The 14,048-nt window shown below is 45.5% G+C and overlaps 1 protein-coding gene across 8 annotated transcripts in view; it reads left to right on the forward strand.

Moving 5' to 3' along the window:
- The window catches only part of fmnl2 (formin like 2), a 225,478-nt gene that overhangs the window by 133,245 nt on the left and 78,185 nt on the right, over nucleotides 1-14,048 (forward strand). For all 8 annotated transcript variants that reach the window (XR_004412570.1, XM_033024045.1, XM_033024048.1 and 5 more), the window contains exons 3-4: nucleotides 4,876-4,956; nucleotides 7,032-7,108. Coding sequence is in view for 7 of the 8 variants with exons in the window: in XM_033024045.1 (XP_032879936.1) it covers nucleotides 4,876-4,956; nucleotides 7,032-7,108 (158 nt within the window). In the remaining variant the exon portion in view is untranslated. The remainder of the gene's footprint in view (nucleotides 1-4,875; nucleotides 4,957-7,031; nucleotides 7,109-14,048) is intronic.

Raw genomic sequence — 14,048 nt, forward strand, 5'->3', positions numbered from 1 at the left:
TTTAAAATGCGACGGTGGCACAGAGCTTGCTTCTGATTTATTTTATGTTGTCGCATATGTCAGCTGACACTGTTTCCCAATTGAATCAGGTAACCGAAGCTTTTGAATACTAGACCCAGAAGCATTTAAGCAATGAAAATCCGATTGTTTTTACATGATAATAAATTGTTAATTGCCGTAGAGTATTGGAATTGATGGCTGGTGAATATTTCATCAGTAAACGGGAACATTTTGCTATCAGTAAACACCAGCAATATTTCTGAAAACCACACACTCCTTAAGTAACACGACAAACTCAGACCACACCAGTAGACAAAATACGACCACATATGATTCCTAATCGGCTAAAATGTGTTTCTTGTGGTTCATCGTTCTTGTTATGGCTGAAACAACAGATAAAAGTCCCATTTTTACCAGGATAAGTACCATGATTTTGATTTCTCTGAATTCTGTGCTGACTTTCTGAGGAATGATCTTGACCGAGAATATGTCTGAGATTGAACCATTGTTTTTAATTCAATTCTGACTGAGGTGAAATATCAGCCCTCTTACATTGATCAATGCAATAAATTGGAAACATTTGTGTTTACAACTCTTTGTAACACAGTCTCTTTAATAATTTAGTGGGCAGCACAGTGGCGAATCGGGAGAGCTACTGCCGCACAGTGCCAGAGATCCTGACATAGAAACATAGAAAATAGATGCAGGAGGAGGCCATTCGGTCCTACGAGCCAGCACCGCCATTCATTGTAATCATGGCTGATCGTCCCCTATCAATAACCCGTGCCTGCCTTCTCCCCATATCCCTTGACTCCACTAGCCCCTAGAGCTCTATCAAACTCTCTCTTAAATCCATCCAGTGACTTGGCCTCCACTGCCCTCTGTGGCAGGGAATTCCATAAATTCACAACTCTCTGGGTGAAAAAAATTTTTGCACCTCAGTCTTAAATGACCTCCCCTTTATTCTAAGACTGTTGCCCCTGGTTCTGGACTCGCCCAACATTGGGAACATTTTTCCTGCATCTATTTTGTCCAGTTCTTTTATAATTTTATATGTTTCTATAAGATCCCCCTCATCCTTCTAAACTCCAGTGAATACAAGCCTAGTCTTTTTAATTTTTCCTCATATGACAGTCCCACCATCCCAGGGATCAATCTCGTAAACCTACGCTGAACTGCCTCAATCACAAGGATGTCCTTCCTCAAATTAGGAGACCAAAACTATACACAATACTCCAGATGTGGTCTCACCAGAGCCCTATACAACTGCAGAAGAACCTCTTTACTCCTATACTGAAATCCTCTTGTTATGAAGGCCAACATTCCATTAGCTTTCTTCACTGCCTGCTGTACCTGTAAGCCAACTTTCAGTGACCGGTGTCCAAGAACGCCCAGGTCTCGCTGCACCTCCCCCTAACCTAGCCTAACCCCATGACGATGGGTGCTGTCTGTTTGTAGTTTGTTCATTCTCCATGGGACTGCATGGGTTTTCTCCGGGTGCTCCGGTTTCCTCCCACATTCCAAAGACGTGCGTCTTGTAGGTTAATTGGCTTCGGTAAATTGCCCATAGTGTGTAATAGGTATAGCATAGAACTAGTTTATGGGTGATCGATGGATGGTGTGTAGTTGATGGGTCGAAGAACCTGTTTCCACACTGTATCTCTAAACTACACTGAAATATCCTGACCTTAATGTCTTTGTTTTTCTCCAATTCAATGCTACGTTATTGTCACATGTACCGAGATACAGTGAAATTCCTTTTTTTAGCATACAATTCTGTAAAAACTTTACAATACACAAGCACAATCATACTTAAGTACAAGAGTATAAAATAATAGATTACATTGGGCAGTACATAAGAGTCGCCTTGTAAACTTGTGTCCCTCAAGTTTCAAAATTATTCAAAATATAGACCATAAGACATAGGAGCAGAGTCAGGTCATTCAGCCCATCGTTTCTGCTCCACCATTCAATCATTTCTGATCTATTTCTCCACTTTAACCCCATACTCCTGCCTTCTCCCAGTAACCCTTGACGGTCTTACTAATCAAGAATCTATCAGTCTCCGCTTTAAAAATATCCAATGATGTCCTCCACAGCCATCAATGGCAATGAATTCCATAGATTCACCACCCTCTGACTAAAGAAATTCCTCCTAATCTCCTTTCCAAAAGTAAGTCCTTTTATTCTGAGGCTATGGCCTCTGGTCCTAGACTCTCCCACTACTGGAAGCATCCTCTCCACATCCAGTTAATCCAGGCCTTTCACTATTTGGTAGGTTTCATGGAGATCACCTCTCATACTTTCTGAACTCCAGTGAGTACAGGCCCAGATCCATCAAACGTTCTGGGAGTCTTAATGGCCTTGATGCCCATGGCCCTGGTGACGGTACTGGGTCGGTGTTAGAATGGTCGTCCTGGCCAGGCGATTCCACCGCTGTCATTGATGAGTGGCCTTCTCAGTGGGTGCTTCTATAATGAAATCAACTCCTCGCCATTGTGCTGTGTCTGAATGGGAAGAGCTGGATTTCGGTCCAATCTCAGCCAGTGGAGAACGGGAGCTCTGATTGCTGACTGACCTAGATACCCCCATCCCTCACCATCACCCAAAGAGTCTCTACTCATGGCTGGTGCACCTAATCTTCCCTGGCTTGGAGATCATTCCGCTGAACTCTGTCCGTATTGGCCTACGCAATCTCCCAGTTGCCAAACATTTTAACTCTCTTTCCCATTCCCGACCTTTCTGTCCTGGGTCTCGTCCACTGTCAGAGTGAGGGCACATGCAAACTGGAGGAAGAGCACCTTATAGTTCACTTGGGCAGCTTACAACCCAGCGGTATGAATGTTGATTTTTCTAATTTCAAATGACTGCTGCATTCACTCCCCCACCCTAGTTGTTCTACCAGTTCCACCGTTCACATCCTTGTATCTCTCTCGTTAGTGCATCTTCCCCAGACAACAATGGGCCATTATGGACTCCTCCCTTCTGAGGCCCTGATTTATCATGGCATTTTCTCACTTTCAGTTCCACCCCATCTCTATCTTTCAGTGAAGAAGGGTTCCGACCTGAAATGCACCCATTCCGTTTCTCCAAAGATGCTGCCTGGCCCGCTGAGTTACTCCAGCATTTTGTGTCTATCTTCGGTATAAACCAGCATCTGCAGTTCCTTCCTCCTGCTCTCTGGTAATTGGCACAGCATTATCATTAGGGCACAGTAGACAGATGGTTAGTTCTTGTACCGTTAGCTGAGGCCAGATGGTCTAGCTCTGGATCATTGTAGTAGTCCGGAGGTCATTGAGGTAGATGTAATTGAATACTTAATAAAATATGTAACATTTGAAGGTTATTCTGGTGAGGATTCCGGGCTATCTTCAGTTCCTTGGGTTTCATTATCACAAACAAATCCATCATGTCACACTTGTCATCTCTTTTGACAATTCGTACACACTACCTTCATCCAACTTTCCCATTACTCACCTGACAACTAGACGGACAGTTAACCATGATTTATCTTTAACAAATTTGTGCTGGCTATCTTTTGAAAGTACAGGAGTGTTTATTTCTGAGGATGCGTCTACACCAGTCGCTCCATCTTCTCCCCTCCCCCATCAGGCAAGAGGGATCGAAGTGTGAAAACACACACCTCCAGGTTCAGGGACTGTTGCTTCCCAGCTGTTATCAGGCAACTGAACCACCCTATCACCAGCCAGGGTGCAGCCTGACCTCCCATCTACCTTGTCAGAAACCTTCGAACTATGTTTAGGTGGACTTTATCGCTCTGTATCTTACTAAATGTTGCCACTTTGATCCTTACCTGTTTGTACACTGTGGATCGTAATCTTGTAAAGCTCTCCTTGACGGGATACCATGCAACAAGCTTTTCACTGAACCTCGGTACACATGAAATACTAAACTAAACTAAACTAAAACTGAAGATAGACTCAAAGTGCTGGAGTAACTCTTTGGAGAAAATGGATCGGTGACATTTTGGGGCGAGACCCTTCTTCGGTCTGAAGAAGGATTCCAACCCGAAATGTCACCTATCCATGTTCTCCAGCGATGCTGCCTGACACGCTGAGGTATAAACCAGCATCTGCAGTTCCTTCTAATTACATATTAAACTAAAAGTAAATGTGTCATGTGTGTCAGAGAGGAAGATGGATAATGAAATTCTAACTTGCTGCAGTTTTTCAGGCAAATTAAACCTAACACTAAAACAAATCTGCAATAAATTGCCAGTTACTCAGAGTGAACCTGACCATGGCAGTATAAAACCCACGACCAATTACTAAGGGCAGAGTCTTTAGACTTTAAAGATACAGCACACAAACGGGCCCTATGGCCCACCAAGTCCATGCCGACCAACAATCACCCCATACACTAGCATTATCCTACAGACTAGGGACAATTTACAATTTTACCAAAGCCAATTAACCTACAAACCCACATGTCTGGAGTGTGTGAAGAAACCAGATCACCCGGAGAACACCCACGCAGTCACAAGGAGAACATACAAACTCCGGACAGAGTAGGGGAAGCAAGAACTAGCGGATGCAGGTTTAAGATGAGAAGGGAAAGATTTAATAGGAACCCGAGGAGCATTTTTTTCACTCTGAGGGTGGTGGTTATATGGAATGAGGAGGTGGTTGAGGCAGGTACTTTAACAACATTTAAAAGACATTTGGACAGGTACATGCACAGGAAAGGTTTAGAGGGATATGGACCAAACAGGTTGGACTAGTATAAATGGGGCAGTATGGGCAAGTTGGGCCAAAGGGTCTGTTTCTGTGCCCTTTGCCTCTCTGACTATATGACTCTTTCAGATTTAAGTGATCAAATTGCCTGACTAATGTTTGAGTATTTCTTTCATTACAGGAAAGATTTCAAGTGAAAAATCCTCCACACACATACATTCTGAAGCTGAAGGGTTACCTTGATCCAGCTGTGACCAGGAAGGTAAAGAGTACTTTTAATCAAACTAACTGGGCTTTCTTTAATTCTTGCAAGTGATTGTATAGTTCAAACTTGTGTTTTCATGTAATGTATGCAAAAAATAAAACGTTTTATCAGGTTAGGCATCTTGTGTGGATTTTATCAGGTAATGTTTATTATTTTCAGCACAGGACAATGAAATAAATGCTCAAGATGAATCCTTTCCGCTTGAACAAGCCAGGTTTTGAAGCGTCTTAAAGAGTTTTGATTCAGATATAGAGCTTGGCAGATTTTACAAACACCTAAACCAAATCAAGCAGGGCCAAGAAATGATTAATACTCCCCAAGCCCTCTTCCTCTTCCCAACCCATCTCTTTCCCCGTTCCAAACTACCCTGTTGTGCACAGGGTCGGCCACCATCTCCCATCACCCCAGTCATCTTGTGTAGGAAGGAACTGCAGATGGTGGTTTAAACCGAAGCTTGACACAAAAATTCCTTTTCTCCAGAGATGCTGCCTGACTCACTGAGTCACTCCAGCTTTTTGTGTCTAACCCGCCACCTTGCTCTTTTTCTCTCCTCCCTGTACACATCTCCCTATTATTTCCCTATTATACCTCTTTTTTCCCCTTCGCCCTATTCCCTTCCACCCTTATCTCTCCGTTCGACTTTATGTTTCACTCTTCACTCCTCTCCTTAACTAACACCATTTGGCCTTCTTTTCACCTCCAGCCATTCCCACTTACCCATCTGCCAAGCACTCCCACTCCACCTGCATCCATCTATCACTTGCCAGGCATTGCCCCACACCAACCTCTTTTCCAGCTTTCTTCCCCCTACTCCATCAGTCCGAACAAGGTTCCCAAAACAAAATGTTGCCTGCATTCCCTCCACAGGTGCTTCCTGGCCCTCCAGCTGGAATTTCTCCAGCTTTTTGTTGTTTTGTTCAAGATAGAATCATCTGCAAGGTCTTGTGACTGCAGGAATTATTACGTCCAAGGAAATGTTTCAGGTCCACCACTGACTTTCCAGCAACTGGTGGTCTGGCACCTCCTTTAATCCTGACAAAATTACGAGATTGCACTTGAAATCTCCCCCCCCCCAACGGAAGTCCCGCTGAAACCTAGGCCGGGTGAGGCGGACGATCTCGACCACATCGGGACTTCCATGGGTGGGTCGAATTTGCCCCCTGCAGCCGGGGCTCTGGAACTGTGGCCTGGCCGGAGTCGGTGGATTTATTCCCATTGCCAACTTCCAAGACCGTCTTTGCGGGCCGATATCTGGTGGCCTAGGCGGACCGTTGGACTCCTGGAGTCCATGACCTATGTTGGTCCGGTCAAACGGATAATCCACGAAGGCTGAGAAACCAAGTTTGCCAGATAATCTGTGGATAATCGGACCTGTGATATATTTCCTGTTGACCTTAACTGAGTTGGCAGTGATTTCACAACTAGAGAGCGGTCCTGACCTACCATCTACCTTATTGGAGACCCACAGATTATCGTTATTGCATCTGTACATAGCTCGATTGTAATCATATATAGTCTTTCCGTTGACTGGTTAGCACGCAACTACAGCTTTTCACTGTACCTCGGTGCATGTGGCTATAAGCTAAACAAAACTAATTTTACATAAGACATTGTGCTGTTGTCAGACTAGTCCTGGTGACCATCAGGCTTCTCCACAGTCACTTCCTCCTTCTCCAAAGTATGTAGCGTGCTGCTGTTCTCTTCTGTCAAGAATGCAAAAAACCTTCTTCATACCTGGCACGACTTGTACCAGTCATCCGTTTCTGCACATCCTGCGAGGTTTTTGCTGTTCTGTTTATTCTGAGTGATTTAAGTTTCAGTTTAGCTTTAGATCAAAATAAATGGGTACAGTAGTGTAGGGTGGGAACAGGCACAGAAGACCATGTGTGACATTACTTCATCCTGTTATATTCATGTATCGAGTCATACTTCCCCATAATATATTAATGCCAGCTGTGTTGATTCGATGTATAAAAGCTCATACGCTACAGTGCATGTAGTTTGTTTGTGTTTTGAACCAATAGTTTTACGCGGTTTTGACGATAAGATGGGTCTCAATTTAATATTTGCAGAAGTTCAGAAGAAGAGTGCAAGAATCAACGCAAGTACTGCGAGAACTGGAGATTTCCCTCCGAACAAACTACATTGGGTATGTTTCAAGACTTTGAATAGACTAATTTCCTGTCAGGCTACTGAGTTTCTGAAAATGGCTACTATAGGCATTTGATTTATATTCTTCACGGTTATCCGTGCCAAAAAAAAATAGTGTCTCACTGTATCTCTGCACTTTCTTTGCAGCTGCAATGTTATATCCTGCACTCTGTTTCTTTTCTCTATTGTACTTAATGATGTAGAATGATTTGCCTGGACAGAACGCAAAGATAATAAAAAGCACAAGGACGGCAACAAGGTAGATGGGAAGATCAGGTCTACATCGCTATGAGAGGTCCATTCAAAAGTCGGATAACAGCGGGAAAGAAGCTGTTCCTGAATCCAACTTGTTTTCAAGCTTTTGCATCTTCTGCCCGATGAGAGAGGGGAGAAGAAGGAATGACCTGAGTGTGTGATCCTTCATTATGTTGGCTGCTTTCCTGAGGCAGCGCATAGTGTGGAATCAATGGAGGGAAAGGTGTGTGGTGTTTGAGCGACTGGTCTGTGTGACGGACTGGGCTGAACTCACAACTCTCTACAATTTCTTGCCATGATACAGAGCTGTTCCCAAACCAAAGGTACACAAAAATGCTGGAGAAACTCAGCGGGTGCAGCAGCATCTATGGAGCGAAGGAAATAGGCAACGTTTCGGGCCGAAACCCTTCTTCAGACTGGGTCTGAAGCAAGCCAAGTTGTGATGCTTTCTACGGTGCATGTGTAGAAATTGGTAAGATTCATTGGAGATGTGCCGAATTTCCTTGCTCTTCTGAGGAAGTAGAGGATGCCTAGGAACCCGAAGCTCTCAGTCATCTCCACTTCAGCGCCATTGATGCTGACTGATGCGTGTACTCCACATCCAAATGGCTAAAGTTTTGAAGATGGACACGAAATGCTGGAGTAACTCAGCGGGTCAGGAGAAAAGGAATGACGTTTCAGGTTGAAACCATTTTTCAGACTGAGAGTCGGGGAGAGAAACTAGAGGCATGAAAAGGAGAACTGCACCAATCAGAACTGCACCAATGACCCAGCATTCCGCAAAATGATAAAGGGCTTGTCCCACTTTCACAACCTAATCCACAACCTTTTTTACTTGTGGACATTTTTCATCATGCTAGAAAAAAAAACCCCCGACCTACTTGATGCCACGAGTACCTACGACTAGTATCACTGCCTGCTACGACCTGCCTACGACCTCCTACGACCTTGTGACGACCATGCTGCGAGTATGAGTCAAGGGCCAACTCGGCAGAGGTCGTGAAAGTGGGACAGGCCCTTAAGTCTTTTCTTGTAACTACTTCCCTCATTCAAGACTGTTCCATGAGTGAAAGCAACTCAACATCTACTCTGCCATTGCCCTCAGGATCTTTGTCTCAATAACGTCACCCCTTATTGTTGTGATCTCCAAAGAAATCAAACCCAACCTGTTTAACGTTTCCAAATAGCGCACTCCTCTCATTACAGGAAGTGCTATGGTGAATCTCTTTTGGATTGCATCCAATGTGACTATATCCTTTTCAGTAAGGGACCAAAACTGAGCAGTAATTCAGGTGTGACCTTACCAGCACCCAACATCCTGTACAATTGTAACAAACCTTTCCACTTTTAGGCTCCAACTCCTTTGCTATAAAGGCTGACCTATCATTTATCCACTTAACTAGTTGTGATAACTGCATAGTAACCTCTTGTAGTTCACCAGTTCGGCCGCGGGCCAGCGGCTGCGTCAGCAGGTCTGGTGAGCGGCAGCTTCGACTACCCCGGGCCGCGGTGTTTGAGCCGCAGGACAGGTTTTAACATCGCCCGGGGGGTATCGCCTCAGCGCAGAAGGAGAAGAGGAGGGAAGAGACTGCAGCCCTAAGACTTTTGCCTCCATCACAGTGAGGAGATGTTGGGTGGACTCACTGTGGTGGATGTTAATATGTGTTTATTGTTGTTTTTTATTGTATTGTATTGTATGTATGACTGCTTAAATTTCGTTCAGACTTCGGTCTGGATGACAATAAAAGGCTATTCTATTCTATTGTGGTTCATTCACCCAACTGAATTGGACACTTAAACTTGTGAAAACCATGCAGAGGAATTTCTAGCCTACAGATTTGCACTTGAAGTTACAGCAGTGAATTTGTAACCTTGATACATTGACTCTTCAGTCTTTGTTGGGAAGAAGGGAAATTGTATTGGCTTATTGATTTCCAGCCTGCTCTATGGCTGTGAAATGTGGACCTTGTATAGGAATCACATCCGTCAACTTGAGAAGTTCCATATGCGCTCGTTACTGTCCATCATGTGTATTTGCTAACAGGACAAAGTGCCCAACCTAGACAGATCAGTGTTGGACAGATCCAGCTTCACAAGCATTGAGGCAATGATCATCAAAGCACAGCTCCGATGGACTGGGCACGTCATCAGGATGGATGAAACCCGCATGCCTCGACAGGTCTTCTACGGCGTGCTCTCCCAGGGACAAAGGAACCGTGGGCGTCCCAGGAAGCGGCACAAAGATTGCGGCAAGGACCATCTCCACTATTGTGGTCTTGCACCCAAGCAACTGGAAGCCTGCGCCAGCGACAGAACACGCTGGTGCGCAGCAGCGCGAACAGCAGCCTGCAGCTTCAAGGAGCGCCGCCTAGAGCAACTTACCAAAGCCAGGGAGAGGAGGAAGGCTGCTGCCCAGAACCTGCCAGCGATGACCTTCATCTGCCCCCACTGCCCTCAAGTGTGCGGTTCACGAATTGGACTCGTGAGCCATGTCAGAACTCACCAGAATTGAGATTGCACAACCCGACATCGTTGTTACCGACGGGCCACCACCAATTGTTTTCACGTGTACCGACATACTGTGAAGAACTTTACGTGCTATCCAATCAAATCATACGATCAATGAGTACAATAAAACCATAAGCAAGTACAACAGGTAAAACAGAGAGAGAAATAAATGGAGTACAGAATATAGTGTTACAGCTGCAGAGAATGTGCAGTTGAAAGAAGTACAGGGATTGGAACAAGGTTGGTTATGGAGTGACACAGTGTGGAAACTGTTCCTTCAGCCCAACTTACCCACACAGGCCAACATGTCCCAGCTACACTAGTTCCACCTACCCTCCAAACCTATCCTATCCATATACCTGTCCAACTATTTCTTAAATGTTGGGATAGTCCCAGCCTCAACTAGATTGGTATGGAAGATCGGGACTACACACTAGCTTAGAGAAGTCCTTAAATACTGATAACTGCAGGAAGGATGCTGTTCTTAAATCTGATGATACGCACCTTCAAGCTTTTATATCTTCTGCTCCTTGGGCAAGGGGAGAAGAGGAAATGACTGGTATAAGTGGTCCTTGATTATGTTGGCTGCATCCCTGAGGAAATTTGGGGGCATTGTGGCTCCTTTCATGTCATAAATCAGGCTTCTGCCAATTACCTTAGTTAAATTTCAGGAATTATACATGATGAGTTTAAAAAAAAGATAGTAAATGCAATTTATAAAGGATGTGTCTTGTATAACATCATAAGGCATGTTGATTCCAAATCTCAATCAATCAGTTTTATTCATTACATACACATATAAGTGCAGTGAAATGAATTTGCCAGCAGCGGTACAATCAAAAAAGAACACACAATACACAATAAAATTTAACACAAACATCCACCACAGCATTCTTCACTGTGATGGAAGGCACAAAGTTCAGTCAGTCCTCCTCCTTGTTCACCCGTGGTCAGGGCCATAAACCTCCGCAGTCGCCACTACGGATGGCCCGATGTACAGGCCCTCTCATCGGGAGGGTCGAACACGCTCCGCGGCTTGGAGGTCCCGAATCGGCGCTTTCCTACCGGAGGCCGCTGCTTCAGGATGTTGTAGGCCGCAGTCCGGCGCGTCGGAGCTCTTCTCTGGCTATCCCCGGCGATGGAACCCAGGGTCATGGTGGTAAGTCCTGCGGCTAGAAGCTCCTTCAGGATGTTATAGGCCGCGGGACGGCGGTCGGAGCTCTTCTCCGGGGATCCCCAACGAGGTATCCCAGGCTCCAGATGCCGCGCCCGCAGCTAGAAGCTCCGCAGACCGTGGCTTCAGGATGTAACAGTCCGTGGGCCAGCGATCGGAGCACTCCCTTCTGGCGACCACGGGCAAGGGCTCGCCCGCTCCGCGATGAAAAGTCTACGCTGCGTCCGCTGCTGAAACTCTGGGCCCGACTCCGGGAAAGGCCGCTCCAATCCATGGTGTTAGTCCGCGAGGGAGGCGACATGGAAAAAGTCGCCTCTCCGTGGATGAGGCGACCAAAGGCGGTTCCCCCCTTACCTCACCCCCCCCCCCCCCCTCACCACTCCCACACCCCACACAAGACACACCAAGAGACACTAAAACAAACATTTGGACACACTAATAAAAACAAAAAAAGTAGAAATAACGGACACGCTGCTGGCAGGACAGCCGTCTCGCAGCGCCCCCACCGACCCTCCTATTCAATCGTCATAGCTATTCAATCCAAAGTGGATTAATTTGCACCATTTATACCTACCACACTTAGTTCACCCTCTCCACTCTTCTCCCCCCTTGGTGTAAGCTCTCAGTCTGAAGAAGGATTCCAACCCAAAACGTCACCTCCCCATGATCTCCAAAGATGCTGCCTGACATGCTGAGTTACTCCAGCACTTTGTGTCCTTTTGTGAATTGATTATGCATTCAGCGTTGTGTTGTACATACCAATGATTTTTGTGATGACAAACCTGATGGGGATTTGCAGAATTTGCATTCATACGATGTATTTATGGCCCAAGTAGAACAGTACAGCACAGGAACATGCCCAATGAGTATGTGCCACCATTCTATCATGGCTGATCTATCTTTCCCTCTCAACCCCATTCTCCTGCCTTCTCCCCATAACCTTTGATGCTCTTCCTAATCAAGAACCTATCAATCTCGGCTTTGAAAGGTTGGTAGATATGACATTGTGGGGATACTGAGACTTGGCTGCAGGAGGATCGGGCCTGGGAACTTAATATTCAGGGTTATACATCCTATAGAAAGGACAGGCAGGTGGGCAGAGCAGGGGGGGTAGCTCTGCTGGTGAGGAATGGAATTCAGTCCCTTGCGAGGGAAGACATAGGGACTGATGAGGTAGAGTCACTGTGGATAAAGGCAATTCTGGATGTAGTGTTGTCCAATGAACCAGGTCTGATAAGAGAACTCGAGGTAAAGGAACCGCTTGGAGGTAGTGATCATAATATGATTAATTTTAATCTGCAATTTGAGAAGGAGAAGGTTAAATCGGAAGTGTCAGTGATGCAGTTGAGCAAAGGGGACTATGAAGGCATGAGAGGGGAGTTGGCCAAGGTAGTCTGGAAAGGGATACTAGCAGGAATGACGGTGGAACAGCAATGGCAGGAATTTCTGGGCATAATCTGGAAGACGCAGGATCATTTCATTCCAAAAAGGAAGAAAGATTCTAAGCCGAGTAGGAGGCAACCGTGGCTGACTCCACTAGCCCCTAGAGTCAAGCTAGATGCAGAAAAAATGTTCCCAATGTTGGGCCAGTTCAAAACCAGGGGCCACAGTCTTAGAATAAAGGAGAGGTAATTTAAGACTGAGGTGAGAAAAAAACTTTTTCACCCAGAGAGTAGTGAATTTATGGAATTCCCTGCCACAGAGGGCAGTGGAGGCCAAGTCACTGGATGGATTTAAGAGAGAGTTAGGTAGAGCACTAGGGGCTAGTGGAGTCAAGGGATATGGGGAGAAGGCAGGCACGGGTTATTGATAGGGGGACGATCAGCCATGATCACAATGAATGGCGGTGCTGGCTCGAAGGGCCGCATGGCCTCCTCCTGCACCTATTTTCTATGTTTCTAAGATCAATGAGGCATGTTTTTGGCATTCCCACTGTCAAACAAACCTCACTGCTTTTTAAAGCCGTTAACCTGTTTGGTACTTGATCCAAGAATTCATCAAGAGTACAATAAAGCACAGCAGACCATAAAGGCCCTTCCAGATTATGTCACCCTTGTTAGAAACCGAAGGAGCATTCATTCTTGTGTGGTTATAAATCGATCACCGTGGAATATATGACTTGGAAATGTATTTTCTGGTCCTAAATCCTGGAACTCCTTAAATGACCGCACAAGCTGAGTAAACGGAGAGGCAGAGTGGCGCAGCGGGTTGAACTGCTGCCTCAGAGCACCAGAGACCCAGGTTCGATCCTGACCTCGGGTGCTTGTATGTTTGTACGTTCTCCCTGTGACCGCGCAGGATTCCTCTGGGTGCTCTGGTTTCCTCCCACATTGCAAAGATGTGCAGGTTTTGAGGTTAATAGGCCACTGTAAATTGCTCCTTGTGTGTAGGGTAGTTGATGCAAAAGTGGGATTACATGGAACTAGTGTCCAGGCGTGGACTCGAAGGGCCTGTTTCCACGCTGTATCTCTAAAAACGAAATAACGCTACACTTCATCAAACCAATACAGGGTTTCAAGATTCAAGAGAGTTTATTGTCATGTGTCCCAGATAGGACAATGAAATTCTTGCTTTGCTTCAGCACAACAGAATATTGTAGGCATGAATACAGAACAGATCAGTGTGTCCATATACCATTATATAAATATATACACACATGAATAAATAAACAGATAACGTGTAAATAAACAGATAATGGGCTATTAATGTTCAGAGTTATGTTTGAGTTTAGTTTAATAGCCTGATGGCTGTGGGGAAGTAGGTATTCCTGAACCTGGACGTTGCAGTCTTCAGGCTCCTGTACCTTCTACCTGAAGGTAGCTGGGAGATGAGTGTGTGGCCAGGATGGTGTGGGTCCTTGATGATGCTGCCAGCCTTTTTGAGGCAGCGACTGCGATAGATCCCCTCGATGGTAGGGAGGCCAGAGCTGATGATGGACTGGGCAGTGTTTACTACCTTTTGTAGCCTTTTCCTCGCCAGGGCGCTCAAGTTGCTGAACCAA

The sequence above is a fragment of the Amblyraja radiata genome, chromosome 7, assembly GCF_010909765.2.
Source record: "Amblyraja radiata isolate CabotCenter1 chromosome 7, sAmbRad1.1.pri, whole genome shotgun sequence".
In the NCBI taxonomy this organism is placed as follows: domain Eukaryota; kingdom Metazoa; phylum Chordata; class Chondrichthyes; order Rajiformes; family Rajidae; genus Amblyraja; species Amblyraja radiata.